The 22,804-nt window shown below is 42.1% G+C and overlaps 4 protein-coding genes across 5 annotated transcripts; 3 read left to right on the top strand and 1 right to left on the bottom strand.

Annotated features, from left to right (window-relative positions):
- The first annotated feature begins 6,421 nt into the window (after window positions 1–6,421).
- Window positions 6,422–8,207, top strand: LOC132265010 (uncharacterized). Its single transcript, XM_059765395.1, has 2 exons — window positions 6,422–6,811; window positions 6,870–8,207. The coding sequence occupies exons 1-2, from the start codon at window positions 6,743–6,745 to the stop codon at window positions 8,205–8,207; spliced, it is 1,407 nt and encodes a 468-aa protein (XP_059621378.1). The 5' UTR covers window positions 6,422–6,742.
- A 14-nt stretch (window positions 8,208–8,221) lies between these two features.
- LOC132265009 (iron-sulfur cluster assembly 2 homolog, mitochondrial) lies at window positions 8,222–8,991 on the bottom strand. The gene is made up of 2 exons (XM_059765394.1): window positions 8,693–8,991; window positions 8,222–8,631 (listed from the first exon to the last, which is right to left on the bottom strand). Exons 1-2 carry the CDS (start codon window positions 8,989–8,991, stop codon window positions 8,259–8,261), a joined length of 672 nt encoding a protein of 223 aa, XP_059621377.1. The 3' UTR covers window positions 8,222–8,258.
- Window positions 8,992–9,040: 49 nt separating this feature from the next.
- LOC132265008 (protein HBS1) lies at window positions 9,041–12,546 on the top strand. Its single transcript, XM_059765393.1, has 5 exons — window positions 9,041–9,146; window positions 9,212–9,652; window positions 10,877–11,373; window positions 11,438–11,843; window positions 11,912–12,546. Exons 1-5 carry the CDS (start codon window positions 9,104–9,106, stop codon window positions 12,541–12,543), a joined length of 2,019 nt encoding a protein of 672 aa, XP_059621376.1. The 5' UTR covers window positions 9,041–9,103; the 3' UTR covers window positions 12,544–12,546.
- Window positions 12,547–12,980: 434 nt separating this feature from the next.
- On the top strand, window positions 12,981–22,642 carry LOC132265007 (protein kinase C). Of its 2 annotated transcripts, XM_059765392.1 has the most exons (9): window positions 12,981–13,199; window positions 13,620–13,813; window positions 14,126–14,180; window positions 14,250–14,442; window positions 15,149–15,180; window positions 15,754–15,824; window positions 15,995–17,153; window positions 17,224–17,363; window positions 17,444–22,642. In XM_059765392.1, exons 1-9 carry the CDS (start codon window positions 13,049–13,051, stop codon window positions 17,603–17,605), a joined length of 2,157 nt encoding a protein of 718 aa, XP_059621375.1. In that variant the 5' UTR covers window positions 12,981–13,048; the 3' UTR covers window positions 17,606–22,642. The 2 variants fall into 2 exon arrangements, with proteins under 2 accessions (XP_059621375.1, XP_059621374.1); XM_059765391.1 differs by having other exon boundaries at window positions 14,126–14,442.
- Window positions 22,643–22,804: the final 162 nt, after the last annotated feature.

Below are 22,804 nucleotides of genomic sequence, written 5' to 3'. Positions count from 1 at the left end.
CCTCCGGAGCCTCTGGCGAGCCAAAAGTGACTTCTTTGGCCGGTGCAGTTCCCATTGTTGACTCTCTGTTGTCCAGTGCTCCGGGAGTATTAGTCTTAATTAAATGCACAAAAGAGGCAAAATCACAGTTGCAATTTATAAATCATAAATTTACGCAATTTAATTCAACTACTTGCAGTGAATTAAATACCGCCCACGCAGATTTATTCGAGTGTCAACTTGATAATACATTCCGTGCACACTTTTTAACCGCAATGCTGTTGTTGTCTTTATTTGTTAAAGTCTCTTATTTATTTTTATGCACCTCAAGACAGTCTTATTGCAAACAACAGTCAACTGCGGTCAGATTAAGTGGAACTTTTCAAACACACTCACTGCTTATCTGACTCTATTGCATAAACTCCGTCCATTGAGCCAGACTCCTGGCCACCCTTTGTGCCCTTGTCCAAGAGGCGCATAGAAAAGAAAACTGGAATTCAGAAAATCTCTCGATTAGAATCGGGGAAAAAAAGAAGCATGAGACAAATGAGTCAAAGGAGGAAGAATATTAATCAAAGGCCAGGTTTACAGGTATTCAAGATTGGTGTTGTATATTTTAAATAAATAAAATCATTTTATATCCACAGCGCCGATATATGTATACACACATAATATTGGTGGATAGAATGAATTAACAACAAAAAGAACACGAGAAATAAAACGTCGCACGCTCCAAAGCTCCATCTCATTTTCACTTGTATCTCCTCACACAGCTCGTGAACTCCCTCCAATCTTTTTATACCCATTTCCAAATGAATATATCCATATGCATATCAACCACATTCATACGTTGAACCGTTGAAACTCGGCTGGCACTTAATACTTTTTTCTACCATTTGGTACTTCATTGCAAAAAATCTCACCTTTCAGCGCGGATTTTCACGCATTTTCTTACACCATGTCAACAATTGACAGTGAAAATATTCGGTAACACCACTCAATATTCAATTAACGCGCAAATTGCTTAATTAATTGCAATAAACCTCGAGGCGATACAATTTCTGATAGCGCATTAATACGCTGGTCTGTGTGTGAAATGAACGCAAACACGGAGAAGAAGGCCTTTTGGTATAGAGGAATGAGTGACTCTACCATCGGCAACGGGTTGCCTTCCTGCTGTATTTGTTGATCATACGGAGCGAAAGAAGATATACCCAAGGAGAGGCTCTTTAATACACATTTCAATATTTACGAGCTACAAAGTGCCGTATTGAACGCATCTCCGCTCATACACACTTTTCCGTGCCTTCCATTTCACTCCAATAGTCACAACACTTTCCGATCTTCTTCCTTAATCTTGCGATTTTGGGCACAAAGTGAAAGGGAAATAATTCCCTAACATCCTCAGAATCTCTTCCATCCCAATTTTTTACCCTTCACGCCTTAAACACATGGAGATTTACAATTGCAACCTTGATTAGAACAAGTATAGAGAGATTTATTAATTCATTTTTCTCATATAATGCAGGCAAAAAGATATTTCAACACGGCCAATGTTTTCCTAGTTGTATTAAATTCATTCAAACACTTTTTGAGTCATAAATTGAGGAATAATTAAAGCTGGCGCCTAAATTTGAGGCTTGACTGATGATGTTTGAGGTTTGCGTTGATCGACATTGTGTCTTAAAGTCTGCGCAGTTTTATTAATGAACACATATCCAATTAGCGATTTTTTCTTCTCCTTTGTTACCTCAAATTGCTTTTGTCATCACAATATCCTCAACACCAACATGCGCTTTTTCTATTTCTCCGCCAATTTAGGTGTTGCCTATTTGGTGGCTTTGTCTTTGGGCGCATCAATGGAGCATGATGAGCGAAGTGTCTCATCCTCCTGAGGCTCGATAGAAGACTCATTGCATGTCCTATAGAGACACATGTGCATCGTGGTGCATGTATAATAAAATGGCAACAAATTGAGAGAAAGATTGTGGGATGAAATTAGGTGTGTCAAGTAAATTACCATTTAGAAGACTCTATATAATTTAAGCGCAGCAATTGATAATGAAACTCCGGGCAAATGATGCATCTCGCGCGCTCCATTCCATGTAGTTTTATTTGTTGTGTATAAATGAAATCACTTGGATGATTTCACCGGAAACTGATAAATGAATTATGATTTTCTGCAGCACACACAGAATAGTTTTTCCCGTCGTCCAGGCGTTGACTCACACAAGATTTCACTATAGGATGGTAAATAATAGAAAGAAGATCAGCCACAGAGAAGAGGATTTCCTTGACTTGACTCGCTAATGAAAAGAGATTTTGGATGTGACAAAAGACGCAACAATTTTTTTCTCTCCGTGGCACAACTTTTGGAGTCATCAATGAAAAGAGTTCCCAATAGCTGAGTCGCACAGAGTGTGGCAGATTGGATGAATGGGCGAATGAATGAATGACTGGTGTGCGAGAGTAATTTATTATAAAACAGTAATTGCACAACTCATTCAATCTCACGTTATTCATTCATTCGATTGGCTCTCCCGACACCTAAGTACCCGAGTGTTTCACTCTGTTTTGCTTTGCTCATATGTGACAATCATAAAGCAATTTCAATTCAATTAAACGATGCTCCGGCGGAGTGAGAGCGAGCGAGAGAGTTGGGCAGAAGGGATGAAGTGAGTGCCAGAAGATGTCATGTAATTGTAGGAGAATGTTGTGGAGAAAGATAGACAAGTTTGTTGCTTGGTTTTGTGCTCATCTTGAGATTTCGAGGAGATTCTCGAGATTTATGTTTCCTCACAGCTATGAAAGTGACTGAGCGGATGACTCTCGAATGTGTGCATTTTGTGAGCTACTGCCACTTCAGCGTACACCCATCAGGCACTGCGATGGAGGCCCGGAGATGCGAGGTGAGCGTTTGAGATGGGAATTCACCCAGGAGTACCCTCTTCCGGAAGAGCGAAAGAACAGCGCACGAAGTATATCTCAATGGGCAAACACACGCCGAACACTGAATCTTGTCGTCTCACCTCCTCAGTGAGCACAGGATTTGGCTGCTATCACAAATATTAGGCGTCATCTGAAGCATGTCTCCTGGCGGATATCGCCTTGCCACGGCATTGGGCAAGAAATCACCCCAAGAGACGCGCAAAAGTGCACCATAAAATCCGGAGGAAGACTGTGCGCAATGCTCATGAACATGACATGCAGATGATGGAGATGAAAAATAGTGGAGAAAACTGAAAAATGGAAATTACAGTTAGATGATTTATGAGACTAAATGGGATTGTATGCAAAATGAAAGATTCAGTTGGGAGGTTAAGCGACGAACCCTGCCCATGCATTGCATTTTCCCTGTTCGTTTCCACTTTGGAAATCATTAAAATTGGAGTCACTCTGTTCGGAGATTTCAAGACATTTATCACATCATGTGTTCATAGTGTGGCATATTTATGACAATATATCTATATATATATCCATTAGGCCACACATGAGACGATCTTCTGACTATAGAAGCAGACTCACATGAGCCCATTGTGAGCTTTTCCATCCAATTTGGACTACAAAGTGCCTGATTATTTCCTTCTCGTCGAATCCTGGGTGTACAAATAATGCCATAATTCTCTGCACCGGAGCATCTCAAGAAGGAGATGCCAAAAACGCATCGAAACATCTTGTTTTGCGCCTCCATTGAGCAACCTGCGCCTCTCGGGCCCGAAGACACTTTCCCATACGCTCATTCATTAATGCATAATGCACACAATTTCACATCGCCTCGCTGGCTTTTTGCCAATTATGCCACGTGAGCGCCCAAAACTCTGGGTAGGGTCGCATTCGGAGCCTTAAAGGTTGCTCGCGCTGAATGAAGTCCACCCAAGACGTGGTGTGATAATCAGGAATGACATTATCGACACAATTAATTAGCGTGTGGTTGGCTGTCGCCAAGAGCCTCGGCGCCTCATGCATTAAAACACACACCGTTCGCCCAGATTTTGTGGCGATTTCCAAATTACACTGTTTTTCTCTCCCCACCTCGCGCATTGGCATCTTCTTTTTACTCATACATAATGCTTACACATTCACATAGTGTTCAATTCATTAATAAGCACCTTTTTCTCTGCCACTCTCTGGCGTTTTTCTCAATGAACCGATCTTTTTGTGAAGCTTTAATGCAAATAAAACACCAACAAATTGTATGTTATATGCTGGTGGATGCTATATGGTTGCCCGCGATGCATATATACAGCGTGGCCTCTGGTCTTTCGAAAGCCATCCTACGCAAGTCGTTGTTAAGTCACGCGTTTAAAGTTACAAATTTATGAATGAAAACCAATACAAAATCAGTGTCGATCGTGTGTCGCTGGAATAGAAGGTGTTTTTACACTTTTTCTGCGTCCACCGTTGATATCTTGTCTGTGTCGTCGATTGAAGATTGTGTATTTGTGCACAAATTGTACAACTGTTTGGAGCTTTTCTTGTTCCTCTTGTGCCGCACTCTGTCTCTCTCCCACCACCCAGCACAGCCCTCTTCTCTCTCTCTCTCTCCCTCTTTGCGACTCTCCAGGCTCATTTGCAAAACAATAAAATAATAATAATTGAACACCCAATCATGTGGAGGAGAGGAGATAAAAAAGCCTGCCAGTCAATACATTTTCTCGGATGTAAGTACAAATATCATCTGGTGCCTAACAACATTCAAGTCTGCCAGCAAAGTGTGGGCGCGCGTTACTTAAAATTCAAATTTTAAAAGCGTAGGATCATTGCATTGCATTTGATGGTGATCAAAAATAGCACCACAGCGCTCTTGGGCACAAAAGAACCATTATATGCGGTGGAAAATTACGCGAAATGTTTCCGTGGAAAATAATTGCGATATTGAATTTAATTATGGCCAATTTTAATTGCAGAGCTTTCATTAAAAACAAAAACTACTGACTGTGATTATGGCCTTTTCTTGCGCCGCATCTCATCTGCATGCCGTACAAAACAGACACTATGCAACTGAGCGATGAATGGTTGGTGAAGAGATGGTGAACATCAACCGAAAGCTTCTTGCATCCATTTCGTCCGTCCAACCATTTCCGGTTTATTGAGCGCGCGCGCGCGCGCGTTCGCGCCAGTTGCTAACACAGATACATAAGTCAGTGGAGACAGAAGAACTGTTAATAATAAATAATTGACGAGGAGACAAGAGACGCGCCAAGAGAGATCACAGCCGCGAATAAATTCTTTTTTTCCAGCACTCCAGCACACGATCTGTGTATCTTGTACGAAATTGACAGTCGCTATCACACCCTTTGTGGCATTTTCTTCCCTCTTCTCGGACTCGCCAAGCCATCGGAATCAACCCAGCACCGTGGCTGATATATTTATTGTGCAACGATGTGACAAATACACGCGAGGAAATATGCAAAATCCAATAAAATATCCTTGAATTGGAAATCACCAACCACCTCTTCATTTTTCTCTTCGCTGACTGTCTCGGCCATTTCGCCTGTCCTCCCCCCGCCTTGACGGCACTCCGCGCCTCCGTGGCACTTTATAGAACAAAATTGATTTGCAATTACTCTCCGCTGACAATTTGTCCGATTAAAGGTGCTGACAAATTATTTATTGCTCTTGAAATTATCTCAAAAATATGTCCCAACAATGAGCTCACACTGTGTGGCATTCCGTGAAACGGAACTTGCGCTTATCCAACCAAATTGGACACCTCAAGATTCACCATCTCACCGATATATTCTTCGCCACACGAGAAGATCCACTGTCGGACCTATAAAAAGATCCCCTTTGTGTGGTGGCAATAAAATTTAAATACCACTCATTTCACACCATTCTATTAGAAAAATATCGTTATGAGCTAATTTATATCATCTCTATAAAAAATCCCCACATTTTTCCGTATCATCCAAATCATTTTGGAAGTTGAGATAAAGTGTATATTGTTTTCGTCGCAGAAGCGAATACAATCTCAGAAAAATTCAATTCAATATTGCCAAGAAAATGCCATTGAAAGTGTGTCTGACGCCAGTCATTTCTCAAGCTGCTCCATTTCGCACTGATATTTGACTTCGGAGTTTTATTTATTACCTGGTAAGTGATTAAATTGGAATTTACTATATTGAGAAGAAGTATTTTTCTGCTCATACTTTTGTAGTTTTTCACAATAATATCAGTAACAGGAATTCACTGTGATAATTCGATATTTATTGTTTTATCCGCAGTTCTGAGGATTTTTGAGAAACTCAAGAAAGCTGAAAACGATTGTTTTTAGTTTGCTTGAAAGCTTCATTACACATAACAACCAGGCGTCTCCACTGAAAAGCTTTCTCGATTTCGCTTGAAGCGCCAGTGGACATATGACGAACTAGAAAGTGGTCATGAGATTGAAAGCAGAAAATCGAACGACGCTCGCAAATACATTTTATTCCTCTCATTTTGCTTCTCTTTTCTTTCCTTAGCCAATAAAAAACATCATCTTATCAATCTCTGTGATATTTTATATTCTCTCCATGAGCGATAGAAGGAAATATTCAACCAATTCTGTGATACATTTACAGAAATATTTATGATCACAGCAGACTTGTCTATTGACAATTCCCATTTCAGGACAAATTTCTGCAGGGATTCCTTGTTTTTAATTCCTCGTTATCACGCTTGATTATTTCCTTTCGTCTCTTCCCCAAAATTTAACACTCTTTATCAATAGTGGAAGAAGTTGTGCTTACGTGTACAGCATCACTTGTGAATTAGACCAAATTCAATGGCTCAATCACTCTGCGAACTGTTCAATAGCATGGAATTCGACAAGGAAGTCAGCGCGAAGGCGAAGGTAATTTCGGCACATTTTTGATAATACGGGCCGTTTTCCTGACTCACTTCCCTTGCAGAAGCTCTTCTCTGATGCCCAGGATGTGGCTGAGTCGAAAACCGGCTTCCGATGTTACAAATTGACCGCATTTACGGAGAAAACCTTTGATGTGGCTCTGAGTCTGGTCAAGAGCAATCAGGACTTGATTGCTGAACTGGAGGAATTGGCTGACATTGCTCCCAGAAACGTGACAAGGGAGCATCTCAGGAAGGCCCTAGAGATAGCTGAGCACTATGGAAAGTTCAGTTATAGATCGTCGGGAGTTGTGCAGGAGTTTGTGTGGACAAAGAAGTCATCAGTCTTTGAGATTGTTCTGGATTTGCTTTCGGCACTTCAAGCCAGTGAAGCAATCCAGGTTAGAGTGGATTCTTCCCGGAATGCGACTTTCCAGTTCATCTCGGCCGCATTCACCGTTGAGACTGTGAATGAGGAGGACGTTCCAGCTCTGCAAGAGGACAAGAAGCACTTCTGCACGCTGTTCGTGACGGAATCCGGCGATTTGCAGTCTGCTTCGGATGTCCTTGTTGAGTCCTTCAACGACAACACTTCTCCGTGGAAGATCAGGAATCTCCTCTTGCAGGAGTGTGTAGAAGAAAGATTCCTGGAATTGCTACTGCCCAAAGTACAGAAATACCACAAAGTCTTCACATCTTCTGCGGACTTCCAGCAGAGCTTCAGAAGTGCTCTCGCCACTGCCTCAAAAATGCATCTCAAGATGTTCAGCAACTCCCGGGACACTGAGGAGATAAAACCGACGATTGTCTTGGGCCAGAATAGGTCATACTTTGATCAGGCTGGGAGTGACATTGCACCCATTGTGGTGATGAACATTTTCCGGACGGTCAAGGAGGGAATTGGAATGCTGAACGCCTCAAACGGAGGATCAGTGTCAATTTGGAGTGAGAAGCTCTCTATCGCTTATGAGATTGCCAACGGCGCGAATACGCCCAGCGTGTGGATAAACAGTCTGGCCAAGTTCACTCCAGAAATTCCCTTTTCGTTCGTGTTTGGCGGAATTACTTACGGTTCGGAGATCGCTGTGCTGGAGAAGATGCTGTTCCAGAAGCGCCACGGACGCAACAATGCCATATCGCAGGACGACCTCAGGACCTTCTGCAACTACCCATCGACATCGCTGGTCATTGGCGGGAAGTATCATTTCGAGTGCCTCATTGGGGCCCTGCAGAATGCCCACTTGGTGGAGTCAAACCTCATCAAGATCGGCACGGATGACATCAAGAATCGCTTCCGGGAGATTCTCTCGTCGTGCACTCGCGTCAAATGCCAGAATCTCGCCAGTGTCTACACTCAGCGGAAGACCATCGTCTTCCCGTTCGGCGAAACTTTTGCCAACTGATCACAAATCCACTGTTTTGCATTGATAATTATTGAAATTTATCACAAAATTCTAGTCGAGTTTGATGGAAAACGAAGCTCCGCATGAGCATCCCTGATCCGCCTTCGGGTTTCCCTCCATCACAAAGCCCGATCTTATCAGTTCCTCCTTGTAGTTCAGCGTGGCGCCGGCACAGTAGTCGAGGGAAATGTTGTCCACCACCACTCTCGCCTCTTTCGCTCCAAACACGATATCATCGTTGTTGATCTTTGTGTCGAAGTCAAACTTGTACTGAAATCCCGAGCATCCGCCACCGTCGACAGACACTCTGAGAAAGGATCCATCCGTGCAAATCTCCCTGAGCCTCTTCACACAAGAGTCAGTCAACTTGAGAGCCGAATTGGGGTCTACTTTGGCATTTTCTGATGCGAAGAATCTCACAGATCTGCAAAATAACAGCACAATATCGCCTTCCGGACAACCAACAGAAATGTTACACAACAAACCTCAGTGCGTAATTTGCATAAACAGGAGTGATAATCTTCCGGATGTTCAGTGCCATTCCACAGAAAGGACAGTCTTTGGTCTTTTTCCACCTCAAACTATGCAAAAATGAATTGATTATCCTGAGAAAACTGATATTTACGCAGTGTTTTTGTGTGCTTCTCTCACTCCGACAACTTATCGCTTTTCCGAAAGTTTGACAACCTTGTCGATCAGCATGATGGCTGGCAGTGACAGCGCGACGATTTTGTGAGTGCGTAGAGTTTTTGTACATTTTATACAATTTACCGGATTTGCACATGTTCTACTGAGCGGAAACACGTACAGGAGTGTCTGGTGTATATAATGTGTGTAAACTAGAATCAAAAATAGTTGTGAATTTGGTTAGAGAGGCAAAAAAAGCCGTAGATAAAATGTCACGTCACAGGAATGTCAGGTCAATGGACTACAAGGAAGGTCCGGAACCCCGTATATCCTGATACACCTGTGAGAATGTCCCTTGAATGCCGCATTTCTTGCAGAATACGATGGCTATGATGATGTGTTTGGCCACTCGGTGGACGACGAGGGGTGCATCTCGCCCACGGACGCTCAGCAGTGGATCTACGATCGCGCTCGCGGTCAGCAGAGCATCGTGAACTTCATGGCATCAAACAGGGACATTCAGGAGGAGGACGAGGGCCGCGATGACGAGGAGCACGAGAAGGAGCGCAGAGACTCGGAGAGTTATCAGCTTCCGGAGTTGCCAGAGGAGGAATTGGCGCGCCTGCTGTCGTGCATGGACGAGATCCGGAGCATTGTGGGAGATTCTGTGTCGGAGAAGCGCCTCGTGGAGACGATAATGCACTTTCAGTACGACATGACGCGCGCTCTGGACAGCATTCTCAATCCGGCACCACAGACAGCGGCGACGGCCTCGGCGAAGGCGCCCGACAAGGAGGCGAGCAGCGCCATGGAGAAAGGTGAGTGAACAAGTGGCTCTGATAACAGGGAATGATAAACACAGAGGCTGTTTCTGGCAACAGGTACTCAACCGCTTCCCATAGCAGTCGCATCCGCGGAATCACAGTCACGCTTCCATGTTTTTATCTTGTTTCAATTTGTCAAAGTGGTGAAATTCGATTGCTATTTATAAAAGAGCGCCAGAAGATTTGTTCGTTCAGTTCCCCGAATGCTCTGCTCGTGTGCACTTGTGCCTGGTGAAATTGCCCAATCCTCTGAAATCGCGCAGTTTATGTGGTTTCCAGCATATATTGACTTCACCCTTCTCTTTCTCTTTCCATGTTCTCTGCTATGGATTGTTTTGCAAGGTAAGATTGTGATCCATTGCCCAAAGCTCGCGAATCGTTCAATGATCTCTCGGAATTGATCAAAGCCCGTCTCAATAACCAACCGAGTGGTGGCTCGAAGAAGTTATCCATGCCAAAGTTGAATACGTCTCGAGGATCAGCGGGAAGTTCAGAGGCTAAAACAGTCGCATTCACTGTGCCTAAGTTGAAAATGTCGCAGGACAGTTCAGAGATGAAGCGAATCAAGTTCAATCTGCCCAAATTGAAGGTCTCCCAGGAATCTCCTAAGACTCTTCCTACTGTCCAGCATCCTGCCAAGGTGGAGGAGTTGAGAGTGGCGGAGATGTCTCTGAATGACGCCAGCACAGTGGACAGCAATTCCGGATGGATTGTTGACCTCACAACTGCCCTGATAAGCTGTGACGATGTGTCTCTCGACACAGCAGTGATTCCAGACAAAGAAGATCCCGTTGAGGATGATATCTTCGTTCCTCAGTTTGTAGATTGTGACGTTGAGATGAATTTCTTGGCTCAGAATGTCACACAATATTGCGAAATTGATCTGTCTCACTTGCTGAGGCAGAAGTTGAGACAGAGAAGCAGAAAATACTCAAAGATTGGATCAATTTTGTGCAGAAAGTACAAGAAGAACAGAATTCCGAACATTCCAATGAGATTCGAGAGGAGACACAACATTGAACCGTTCAATTTTGCCACACCTTCCCCAGATGACTATTGTTTGCAGTTTCTGCGAACATGATTGACTTCTGAGAATCACTCGCTTAACTTCTTAGTAGATAAGAGTATATTAGTCTTAAGTTTGTTAGGATTTGCGGAGAGGGATGAGGAGAGCCCGGTGTGATATCTTGTGCACTCTGTCTTTGTCCACAATTATAGGCGTGGGTCCGAGATTGCTGGAGAAGTTCACGAAGCCCTTGGCGGCCCCAACGGTCACCGTCACTCCCACAACGGACAGGACGAATGTGAAGCGAGGTTTCGAGGTGAACTCACCGAATATCCAGTCGCCGGTGATGTCCGGACGCAACACGCCGGAGATTGGGGATGAAGGCAGGACGCCGAGTCGTGCTGGTGCCAAAGAGAGTCAGCGCAATGCCCAGGAGATGTACCAGAAGGAGCGCAAGTCGGGCAAGAGTCACATTCATATGGTGGTGATTGGACATGTGGACGCCGGCAAGAGTACGCTGATGGGACATCTGCTCTTCGATCTGGGCAACGTGCCGCAGCGCGTGATGCACAAGTATGAGCAGGAGAGCAAGAAGATCGGCAAGTCCAGCTTCATGTACGCCTGGGTGTTGGACGAGACGGGAGAGGAGAGAACCAGAGGCATCACGATGGACGTTGGGAGCTCGAGATTTGAGACGGACAATAAGATTGTGAGTGCTTTTGATCATCTTTTCCGGCACTTTGACGGTAATTGTTCTCTGTGTGAACTTTCAGGTGACACTCTTGGATGCTCCTGGCCACAAAGACTTCATTCCCAACATGATTTCCGGGGCGACGCAGGCGGATGTGGCGCTGCTGGTGGTGGACGCCACGACTGGAGAGTTCGAGACGGGCTTCGAATCTGGCGGTCAGACGCGAGAGCATGCACTCCTCGTGAGATCTCTGGGCGTGAGTCAGCTGGGAGTGGTTGTGAACAAGCTGGACACGGCGAATTGGTCGCAGGAGCGCTTCGATGAGATTGTCGGCAAGTTGCGCGTGTTCCTCAAGCAGGCGGGCTTCAAGGAGAGCGACATCACGTACATCCCCTGCTCAGGACTCACGGGGGAGAATCTTGTGAAGGCGCCTGCGGACGAGAAGCTCCTCAGTTGGTACTCTGGACCAACTCTTGTCAATGTTATCGGTGAGTGAACAGGAAAGAGAGATTTCTGTGCCGATTTCTCGTGCTTAAGCGAAGTTATTCTCTTCCAGACAACTTCAGGACTCCCGAGCGGTCGGTGGAGAAGCCCTTCCGGTTGTCGGTGAATGACATTTTCAAGGGCACCGGCTCAGGACTGTGCATTTCGGGACGTATCGAAACGGGCGTAGTTTGCCTCAATGACAAGGTCCTCGTGTGTCCGTCGCGAGAGCAGGTGCAAGTGAAGGGGATTCAGATAGACGAAATCTCCCACAATTCAGCCTTCGCTGGGGACCAAGTGAGCATCTCTCTGTCCGGTGCGGACATATCAAACATCTCGGTGGGCCACATTCTCAGCGACATGGCGAATCCTGTGCCCGTGGCCACGAGAATCCGCGCCAGAATTGTGGTGTTCAACGTGCGCGTGCCGATTACCATTGGCTTTCCCGTGCTGCTGCACCATCAATCGTCCATCGAGCCTGCCAGCATCGTGAAGCTGAAGGCGCAGCTGCACAAAGGCTCAGGCGAGGTGATCAAGAAGAATCCCCGCTGCCTGGGCAACAACTCGTGCGCCCTCGTCGAGATCGAGACAATAAAGGCCATCTGCGTGGAGAAATACTCGGACTTCAAGGAGCTTGGCAGGATCATGCTTCGCGTGGGCGGAGTCACCATCGCTGCTGGTCTCATTACCGAAATCGTTAAATAAATTCTGGGTTTAACTACTTAGTGATTTTGTTTATTTGCATCGGGTTTTCGCGGGTAAATCTAGATATAGCTGGCAGCGCCTTGGATTTCATTGACGGCGAACACTGGAAAGTAAGAATAATGTGGCGCTGGCAGCGTAGAACAGTGGCGAAGAACCATTGCAGACTTGTCCCACAGACATGTCTGCCAAGCAATCACCCAAATTGTATTTACAAATATTCTAACTCAGTTGAAAGAGGAATTCCGAGATGATAAATTGATAAAACGAAGATTTAGAGACTTGTTATCGATTTCCCATCGACCAAAGTGCCCCAGGAAGCGCAGGAGAGCTGCTGAAAGGATCGATCGAAAGGGAGAATTTTCCCACAGGGTCTGCCAGCCCATGGGAATTGTCAGCCAGGTGTCCGAGTGCCGACGTTGGATTTGGTGGGACGTGTCTTTCAGTCCCGAATTGTTTGAGTGGAGTCGGAGTCGCGTATAATGTGGAATTTGCAAATGAAGTGAAAATGTTTACGGGCACGATAAAAATAAAAGTGTGTGAGGCATGTGGTCTACGGCCGACGGATTTCCAGACGCGACACTTGATGTCCTTTGGGAATAAGGAAGTGGAGAAAATCGACGCTTATGTCTCCATAGATGTTGATGAAAATCACTTAGGTAGGCTCCCCAGTTGCTCCCCTTAATTGCCCCCCAGGCGCCCGTGCAGGCCAAATGGGGCCCTCTGGGCGGTCAGGGCGCCGCCAGTGGTGCAATGTGGGGGTCGAGACACCCCCGCCTGGCCCCCAGTCGCCAGCTCCCGAAGGCTGTCTCCGTGCTATTGACATTTTTCTTTGAAAAAGTAATGGCGGCCCCAGGAAAATTGTATGGGGGATTTTCCAACAATTTTCCTTGGCACACATTGTGGATGAAAAATGCACTTTTTGCACCCATTTCGCCACGGCGGACGGCGGAAAAGTGGGCAAAATGCCCCATTTGAGGTGAAAAAGAGGGCACTGGGTGGTGTTTTCGCGGGGAAATGGAAATTGGCGTGAGAAAATTGCACTCACTGTGTGCCCTCCTCTGTGTCTCTTCTTGCAGACCACTCAACCACCAAACCCAAGACGTTCGATCCCGTGTGGAACGAGTACTTCGTCCACGAGGTGCACAACGCCAAGAATCTCAGCTTGACAGTATTTCACGATGCAGCTATTCCGCCAGACGACTTCGTGGCCAACTGCAACATCCCATTCGAGGACCTGACCCACAGGGAGAAGGATCAGACGGACTTTTGGGTCAGTATCCGCCGGCGGTGGTCCGCCGCGGCGCGCAACAATACTGCATAGCAGTTGTTTGTTCGGCGCAAGCAGTTAATTGTGTGCTTTTGAAAGTAATTAACATTCGCGAGATGATAAGGCGTCTCTCTCCGCTGGCCGGGAGAGATCCGAATCGTACACTTAGCAAATAGAGATAGGCCGCGCTTTGGCGCGCCAAAAGGCTGCAATGCGCGCGGGTGTGAATCATACACAATTCACTCCCAAGACCTTGATATTCAGCAGCCACGGTATCTGGGCGACTTGTCTCACGCCTCCGCCTCCTCTTTGCAGGTCGATCTCGAGCCGCAGGGCAAGATTCACGTGACAATTGATCTAGTATGGCACGGTAAGATCCAAGATGCAAATGCTCACACACTTTCCACGGCTAATCCATCATCTCTCTCTCTCTCGGCAGATCAAAACAACTCGCAGAGCGGAGCTGCGCCCGTAGCCGCGGTGGCCGGAGGTCGGGAGTTCAAGGAGCGCGCGGGCTTCAATCGACGACGCGGGGCCATGCGAAGGCGTGTCCACCAAGTCAATGGACACAAATTCATGGCAACATTCTTGAGACAGCCAACATTTTGTTCGCATTGCCGAGAGTTCATTTGGTAAGTGCATCATCATTGTCTTCTGGGCGAAAAGGGGGAAAAAGGGGGAGAGTTTAAGTGGTGGCAGAGTTGGGAATAATTGCCTGTGATACCTCTCTTCTAACTCACTTGGGAGTTTACAGCCCATGAATTCCATTGCAATAACTCATCACAATTGGACTCTTCGATGATATCTCCTAACACTTCTCATTGTGTGGTGTTGAATAACATCCTATATATATGGGAATTCCCTTTGCCTGGACACACTTTTCCCTGAAGAAGAAGAAGGCTCTATTGAGTGATGCAATCGAGAAAGTTTGCTTCCATACGAAGAGTGAATTATCAAATTGCATTACGATGGCGAATTGAGTGTGTAAAGTTGTAATTAATGACAAGAGATGAATTTTGCGCTGATGCAGAGAATTTACACAAATGTAATTCTCAATTTTCATTTAGAGGAAAACTTCTGGAAACCAATTAATTTTCATCTGATATTTAAACTCTCACAAATAACAATGCGAAATTTGCAAATTGCACACAATAAGCCCACTTCTTTCGGGTGAATTCCACGGCAAAGGGAATTCAGCAATTCGTCCTTCTTCACTTGTATGTCACACACAATTTATACATGGTGTAATAACTCCTTTCCATTGCATCTTCGTTCTTCTTTTTGTTTTATAAATGCCTGAGAAAATGTGCACCGTTTTGACAATTTTTTAATTCACAGGGGACTCGGTAAACAAGGCTATCAATGTCAAGGTATGGAAAATTGCAATTTATCTTCGTGTTAAATTCAATTGTCGTTGAAATTGGGTTTCATTTTCTTCTTTTACCATTCTGTCCTCCTTCTCCTCTTTTCTTATTACACACACTCTTTAATTTCATCCCCTCAATTGATAATATCCGTTTTGATAGTGATGATAAAATGGAGTTGCGCTCAAATGGCATGACTTTTTGCTCTTCGTTTCTTCTTTTTTTTCTGTTTGTGTGTCTTCTCGCTGTGATTAATATGCGTTTTGAGTTGAGGAATCGAGGGCGGTGCGGGGATTCTGATGGCGAGAGAGAGTGAGAGAGTGCGAGAGAGAAGGAGCGTCTGCCGATGTGGGGGCATATCTGAGACATTACTCATGAATCATGTCTAAAATGCCCCCAGTGCAAATCATCGCGCGCGCGGGCGAATGTGGGGGAGAAGAAGTGCATGAAAAGTGACATTATTTTTAGCATGAAGTTATAATAAGATTTATTAGATGGATAAATTGAGTTAAATTTGTGAATTCATCTCACTTTGCATATGAACACTGATTAACTCCAATAACTCAATTCTATTTATAGTTTGTACTTGTGTGGTTCACAAAAGATGTCATCGATCTGTTGTCACAAAATGCCCAGGGATGAAGGAGGAGGTGAGTGTGTTGCACGTCCACTAAAAATCAATTGAATCAATTTGGTAATAATTCATAGCGCGCGCCATCCAAGAGAAGTTTAGCTGTTGTGCTTGTATCTTTGGTGTGAGAATGTCACTTAGCGCCTTTTCTTTTCTCTCTCTCTCTCTCTGTCACTCTGCCTGGAGCAGGGAAAGCAGGAGCTGCCGCACGGCACCGGACAGCGCTTCAACGTGAACATCCCACATCGCTTTGTCGTGCACAACTACAAGCGGTTCACATTCTGCGACCACTGCGGCTCGCTGCTGTATGGGCTGATCAAGCAGGGGCTGCAGTGCGAGGTGTGCAGCATGAATGTGCACAAGAGGTGCCAGAAGAATGTGGCGAACAATTGTGGCATCAACACGAAACAGATGGCGGAGATTCTCAATGAGATGGGTATTTCGCCAGACAAGCAGGCGCCGCCGCGGCGGTCCAAGTATCTCAATCAGGCGCCCGGCGAGAGCTCAACAGCCAGCGAGAGGTCGTACGACAGTGGCGTGCACTCGGAGACGTACTCGGACAAGGCGAGCCTGGAGGATGCCAAGGCGAAGGAGGCGTACCAGCACTCGGATCACAGTCACGATGCCGGAGGCAAGATGGGCCTCAATGACTTCAATTTCATCAAGGTGCTGGGTAAGGGCAGCTTCGGCAAGGTGATGCTGGCGGAGAAGAAGGGCACGGACGAGGTGTATGCCGTGAAGGTGCTGAAGAAGGATGCCATCATTCAGGATGACGACGTGGACTGCACAATGACGGAGAAGCGCATCCTGGCGCTGGCGGCGAAGCATCCCTTCCTCACGGCCCTGCATTCCTGCTTTCAGACGCCCGATCGCCTGTTCTTCGTCATGGAGTACGTGAATGGTGGTGATCTGATGTTCCAGATTCAGCGAGCGCGCAAGTTCGACGAGGGTCGCGCCGCCTTCTATGCCGCCGAGGTGACACTGGCATTGCAATTCCTCCACCGTCACGGTGTCATCTATCGTGATCTGAAGCTGGACAACATTCTACTGGACCAGGAGGGCCACTGCAAGCTGGCGGACTTTGGCATGTGCAAGGAGGGCATCCTGGACGGCGTGCTGACGTCCACCTTCTGCGGCACGCCGGACTACATTGCGCCGGAGATCCTGCAGGAGCTGGAGTATGGGCCGTCGGTGGACTGGTGGGCCCTTGGCGTGCTGATGTACGAGATGATGGCTGGACAACCACCGTTCGAAGCTGATAACGAAGACGATCTGTTCGAATCAATTCTCCACGATGATGTTTTGTATCCCGTCTGGTTATCACGTGAGGCGGTGTCAATCTTAAAGGGTGTGTGTTTAACACTAATTTCACTCATGAATCACACAAATTTCTAACTTTTGCTCACTCTCTTGCCTAGGTTTTATGACGAAAAACCCTGCGAGACGCTTGGGATGCACAGGAAATGAGAATCAAATAAAAAGTCATGCATTTTTCAAGGATCTTGATTGGGATGCGTTGGAAGTGCGAAAAGTGAGACCCCCCTTCAGGCCTAAAATTGTAAGTCACTTTTACTCTCTTATTTCCCCCCTGAAAGACCGACTAAAGTGCTTTTTTTCTGCCCCCCTTAATCATCACAGAGAAGTCCACGGGACGCATTAAATTTCGATGCCGAATTTACCAAAGAGGAACCTGTTCTGACACCTGTTCCAGTAGATACAATTCGTTGCATAAATCAAGATGAATTTGCTGGTTTCTCATTCGTCAATGCGGATTTTGGTCCAGAACGAAGAGTTTGCTAAATCAAATTCACTAAATCAATTGGTTTTTGTTTAGTTTTTAAACATATTTTAAAGGAGGAAAAGAAAAGAAAGTGAATCTTTTAATTATTAAATGTATGTTGACGTGCGAGTAATGTCATATTAAGTCGTCCTCTTACCACTGTTAAAATTTATTTAAAAGTTATATGCCATGAATAGGTAAAAAGAAGAAAGGGAGTAAGAATTTCGGAAATTTCATGTGAATTCATTTTATATCCTTATTGATTGAGAGAGGATTCAGTGAAACGATACATATTTTATTGTGAATGTCGTCTTTTTGTCGGGAAAGAGGATGATGTCATTTGTTTTTTTTTTTTTTGGTTTTATCTCCACTAACTAAAGTGAAAAAGAAACACATTTTTTGAAGAAAAAGAAATCAACAAAATATAAGCAATTAGATTAGAGGAAAAAAAACACAAGAGACAGTGAGAAGTAAAACAAAAAAAAATATTGATAGAGAAAATATTGAGGAATGAAGAGGAGTAATAGGAAATATTTAAGGAAAAGAGATAAATAGGAAATTATTAAGGAGGAAAATGAATGTAGAGATCAAAGAGAAGTATCCTTTATCAGAAATTGCATGGTGTTTTTTGATAAAGGACACAATCTCGTCTGCAGAACGTGGGAAAATGATGATGATTGATTTGTTTTTATTGTTTGTGGTGTTTTGGTAAATGTAACTTCACTAATTACTGAGACAACCCGAAGATAAAATTCTGTGACGTGGCCAAATATCATTTCCAAAATTATATAGTTTCACTATAAAGATGAGAAGCATAAAAGTACACATTTTATTCAGAGAATAATTTCACTTTTATGCATGGCGTTGAGTTGTTTTGACAAATTGTCTGTAAATTGTTAGCGAAGAAGAACTACAATTTTCACGCGTTACACATTAAATAGTCTCAGATTTCACTCAAACACTCAAGTTAAAATCCTCACACTATTCTTTGAGACCTGCAGAAAATGTGAATCTATGCTTGATTTTCCTTATAAATTTACAAATGGATTTACTGTCCTTTGGAAGTTGTCACAGAAGAAAAAAAACTCAAATCATTTCCGATTTTTCGTTATATAAATATTGGAATTCCCACAATTGAGATTTTGAAAGAACAAAAAGAAGAAAACTTTAACTATATATTTGATATATTTATTGTCTATTACTTCAATCGAATTTTTTGAGTGGTCTTGAGAGAGCAAAAATCTCATACATTAGCTTACTATTCCGAGCTGCTGAAGGTGTTTTAGAGGAGGAAGAGGAAGATGAAGGAAGAAGTACAAAAACAATGATTTCCTTTGGATTTTAGCATAAAATGCACATCACCGACTACTTCTACTTCGTTTGGTGGCTATTTTTCAAGAGAAATGAGGATCAAAGAGATGCAACATCTCGACATAACACAAGATTTTGCTTTATTTTTCAAAGGTTCTCCCTGTGCTATTTGTGCAATAGGCGAGGAATCTTTCTCAGTATACGCTTCTATCGCACTTGATGAAATATTTATTGATTAAGTATTTTCTGTTGTTGCGCTCATATTGATAATATTTTATTTTCTAGTCACTATATTTGTAGTTAAAGAGAATTGTTGTATATTTTTGTTTTTTTTACATAGGCTGTAATTGTATTTTAATCATGGATTTATGCTTTACAATGAATGAAGGAAGGAAGATTTCAATTTGTGAAAATGCTTCTATTGCATATCGATTTGTTCAGGTTGTTATTTGGTTTTCTTTTAGTATTATTATTATTATTATCATTATTATTATTATTGAGATCTTATCTTTTGTGCTCAATAGTAGTGAAATTTGTCTCAGCAAATAATCATGTTTGTGTTTTTTTTTGGGGTAAAGAAACTGATGACAGACACAGAAGAAGAAGAAAAAAAACCCATTAAATGGAGAAAAAAGTAAGGATTGTGAGAAAATTATTACTTTCTAGTATTAATGATTTTTAAACTGAATGATCTGTTATTGTAATCTCTGTGCCAATGAATTATGAGATGGTTTTGAGTTCTTTTTTTCGAATAATATATCTATATATATGAGAATCCCTTTTTATATGAGATTAAAAAAGAAAGATGAATATTTACAAGTAAACTTTAAAAAAAGAGAAGATGGAAAAAACAATTATTGAGCACAATGTTTTATCTTATATTCAACTTGTTATAAAGTATGAAATCCAATTACATGAAAGATGAGGAAAAAAAGAGGATAAATATTTATAAATGTAGCATTAAAACATAGTATTTTATATAGTGAGCAGAAGATAGAAATGCAAGAGGAAAATATGAGAAATTGAATATTGTGTTGAAAAAAAAAGGGAAAAAAAACTCTTTGGATTCTATCAATGATCATTTTATTGAAGAATACTATGGAAGCAGTGTGAAAAAAGAATTATTTTATAGAATTGTTTCTTACCTATCTACTGAGGAGAGAACCTATTTGTAAATCATAGTATTTCATATGAAATAGAAGGGAAGAATTGATCATTGCAGCATCACTGGACTCCACATAAATAGAGTATAAAATATAAGTAATAATCATAAACATGATGGTAACGCGCGATGACTTTGGCCATATATGCTAGAAGAGATAAATCTATTTTTATTGTCTAAGGTGCCAGATATTAAAGAAGAAGGAAAAAACATGCTTTTCTATCTCGATAGTGAATTTTGTTGGGCAATAATAGTGAAAAAAATATCTGATCATATTTTATCTTTCTTGCTCTGTAATATTTAAAACTCATGCTGTGGAATTCTTCTCAGTTTTTCTTTCTCCTTATGATTATTCCGAGATTCACGATAGAGAAATGAAAAAATATATAGGAGAAATTTAAGCATAGGAATTCTTAAACAATATGAAATCATTTTTGTGTATTGTGAATCGTTTCTCATGAAGTCAAAAAAGAAAAAAGAATAAACAAAACTGTGTTGTCAATAGTGATGAAAATAGATAAAAATGAAGATTATGGCTAACATCAAAATTATGAGAAGAAGTTGATTTGGGACATTAAGATTAAAAGGAAAAAACCCATACCTATAAATTAAATATAATATGTATACATCAGTGTAAATGTTTTGCTTCGTGTTGATGAGATATAATCTGAGGTGTAATATTCTATTCAAAAGAAAAGAAGATGAGAAAGAAAGTAAGAGATATATTCATAAATATTACATTAAAAGAAGAAAGGTGTCACTAAATGCATTACTACATTTAAATAATAAATACAACAAATTTTTATTGGTCAGTCAAGTGGTAAAAATTAGCACACGAAGAGAGTTACATTGGATTGAAACTACATTTGCATAGTGAAATCAACAAGATTATATAGATCAACTCCATTGCCAAGTATAACTTCATTACGTATTGTTGAGTTTGTCACAATTTCTCAATAACTATAACCACTACCAAGATGCCCAAGTGGGGAAATGGGAGTCTCTTTGCAGCGACGAATATGATTTTCTCGAAAAGAGAGCCCGAGAAGAGCCGTGCAAATGTAGTTTCAAGTGCCAAATAGAGGAGAAATCACCTCATTGTATCCTATAGTAAATGAGATTAATGATAAAGTGTTAGAACAGCGCGCAGTGACTTTGGCCATATGCTAGTAAATGAGATTAACAAAATTCTCACAACACTTTGCTGAAAGTGTGTTGAGAACCAGAGGAAAAAAATGATGAAGAGTCGCACTATTCAATTAGAAAGTCAGAACAAGAGATAAAAAGAGCGCAATTTCAGAGAAATAGAAAGCATATAAAATTACCTCTAGACTTAGTAAGATTAAACAAAAAAAAAAATGGGAAGATTTTCAAATCAAATTCATATTGGAACATGCAAAAAGAAATGTGGACAGGAGAAAATCGTGGTGATTTTCCGCGTGGATGAAATCCAAATTCGAGAGGTGAATTTGACGAAATTTGCTTTCAACTAGCCAAAGAATGTAAACTATAATTATTATAAAAGAAAAAAGAACTGTTGAAATGATGGGATTAATATTAATTGTTAGCGTGTGTCTGTGTTATGGAGAAGAAGAAGAGGAAAATATGCAAAAAATACAAAAGAAAACATGAGGAATTGAAAGAGATTACAGATGGATTATTGCAAAAAAAATTGTTTGTCAAATTTAAAATCAAAGAGAAATAAGAAAAAAATATAGCGATGATGAAGAGTAGATGATAAAGAAGAAGAAAAAATATTAGTGAAGAACAAGTTTATTTGTAAATTTAATGTGTGTGTAAAACATGAAAAAAACAAGCAGATCTTGATAAGGAGAAATCCTAAACAATATTAGTAAATGTAAGGAAGGATAATATTCAGCAGGGGTCCATTGAGCAACAAAATCACGGCGCCCTCGTTCGTGTCACGAACGAGGGCGCGTGATCTTTTCGGGACAATTGTGGCACTTTCTCTAACACGGCTGATTAAACCCCAAAAAAAAATGAAATTTAAGAATGAAGATTAAAAATATCAATTTTTAAGATCTTTCCATAAACTCTAAATTGTGGCATTTGGCATTGATCTAGAGAGAAGATATTTTGTATTATTATTTGTTATTTAAACACTGTATTCTCTCAAGAAGGATCTCATATTTCTCCTCACTTTGATTTTTATCGTCCATCTATTATGTCCAGAAAGTATTGTTTATTGATATATTTTAGTCACAACCTATTCTAGACTTTATCAAATGCTATCAATTTGGCAAAGTGCACAATTGTCCCCAAAGAAAAACACCCAAAATTCTAGTCCCGCCTTTAGGAAATTATAAATTAAGAGAAACATAAAATGGCAGAACATATAAAATAAAGAAATAGCAAAAAGAGAAATAACGTACAGTGTAGTAAATATTAAGAACTAAACAATATACTCCCACCATAATGCAGAGAAGATGAGGAGGAGGAGGAAAAATAATATGAAATATTCAATAAAGGAACATAGAAAACAGTCGAAAGTAAGATAACAGAGAAAATAATAAACTTATTACAGCCAGAAGAAGTAAGATTTTGACCCCTGTTTGTCAGTGTTTTAAGAAAAGATGAAAAAAGCTAAAAAAAAATTAATGTAATTTTAGTAAAAGAAAGAAAGAAAAAAACTTGTTTAGGTAGCTATTAACATAATACTAAAGATGAGAGAGAGAGAAATATACCTAAAGAGAAAAAAATCTTCAAACATTACATTTTAAGTCAG

The sequence above is a fragment of the Phlebotomus argentipes genome, unplaced genomic scaffold, assembly GCF_947086385.1.
Source record: "Phlebotomus argentipes unplaced genomic scaffold, Phlebotomus argentipes genome assembly contig_2, whole genome shotgun sequence".
Lineage (NCBI taxonomy): Eukaryota > Metazoa > Arthropoda > Insecta > Diptera > Psychodidae > Phlebotomus > Phlebotomus argentipes.
This window is presented reverse-complemented; position numbering and strand designations above follow the sequence as displayed.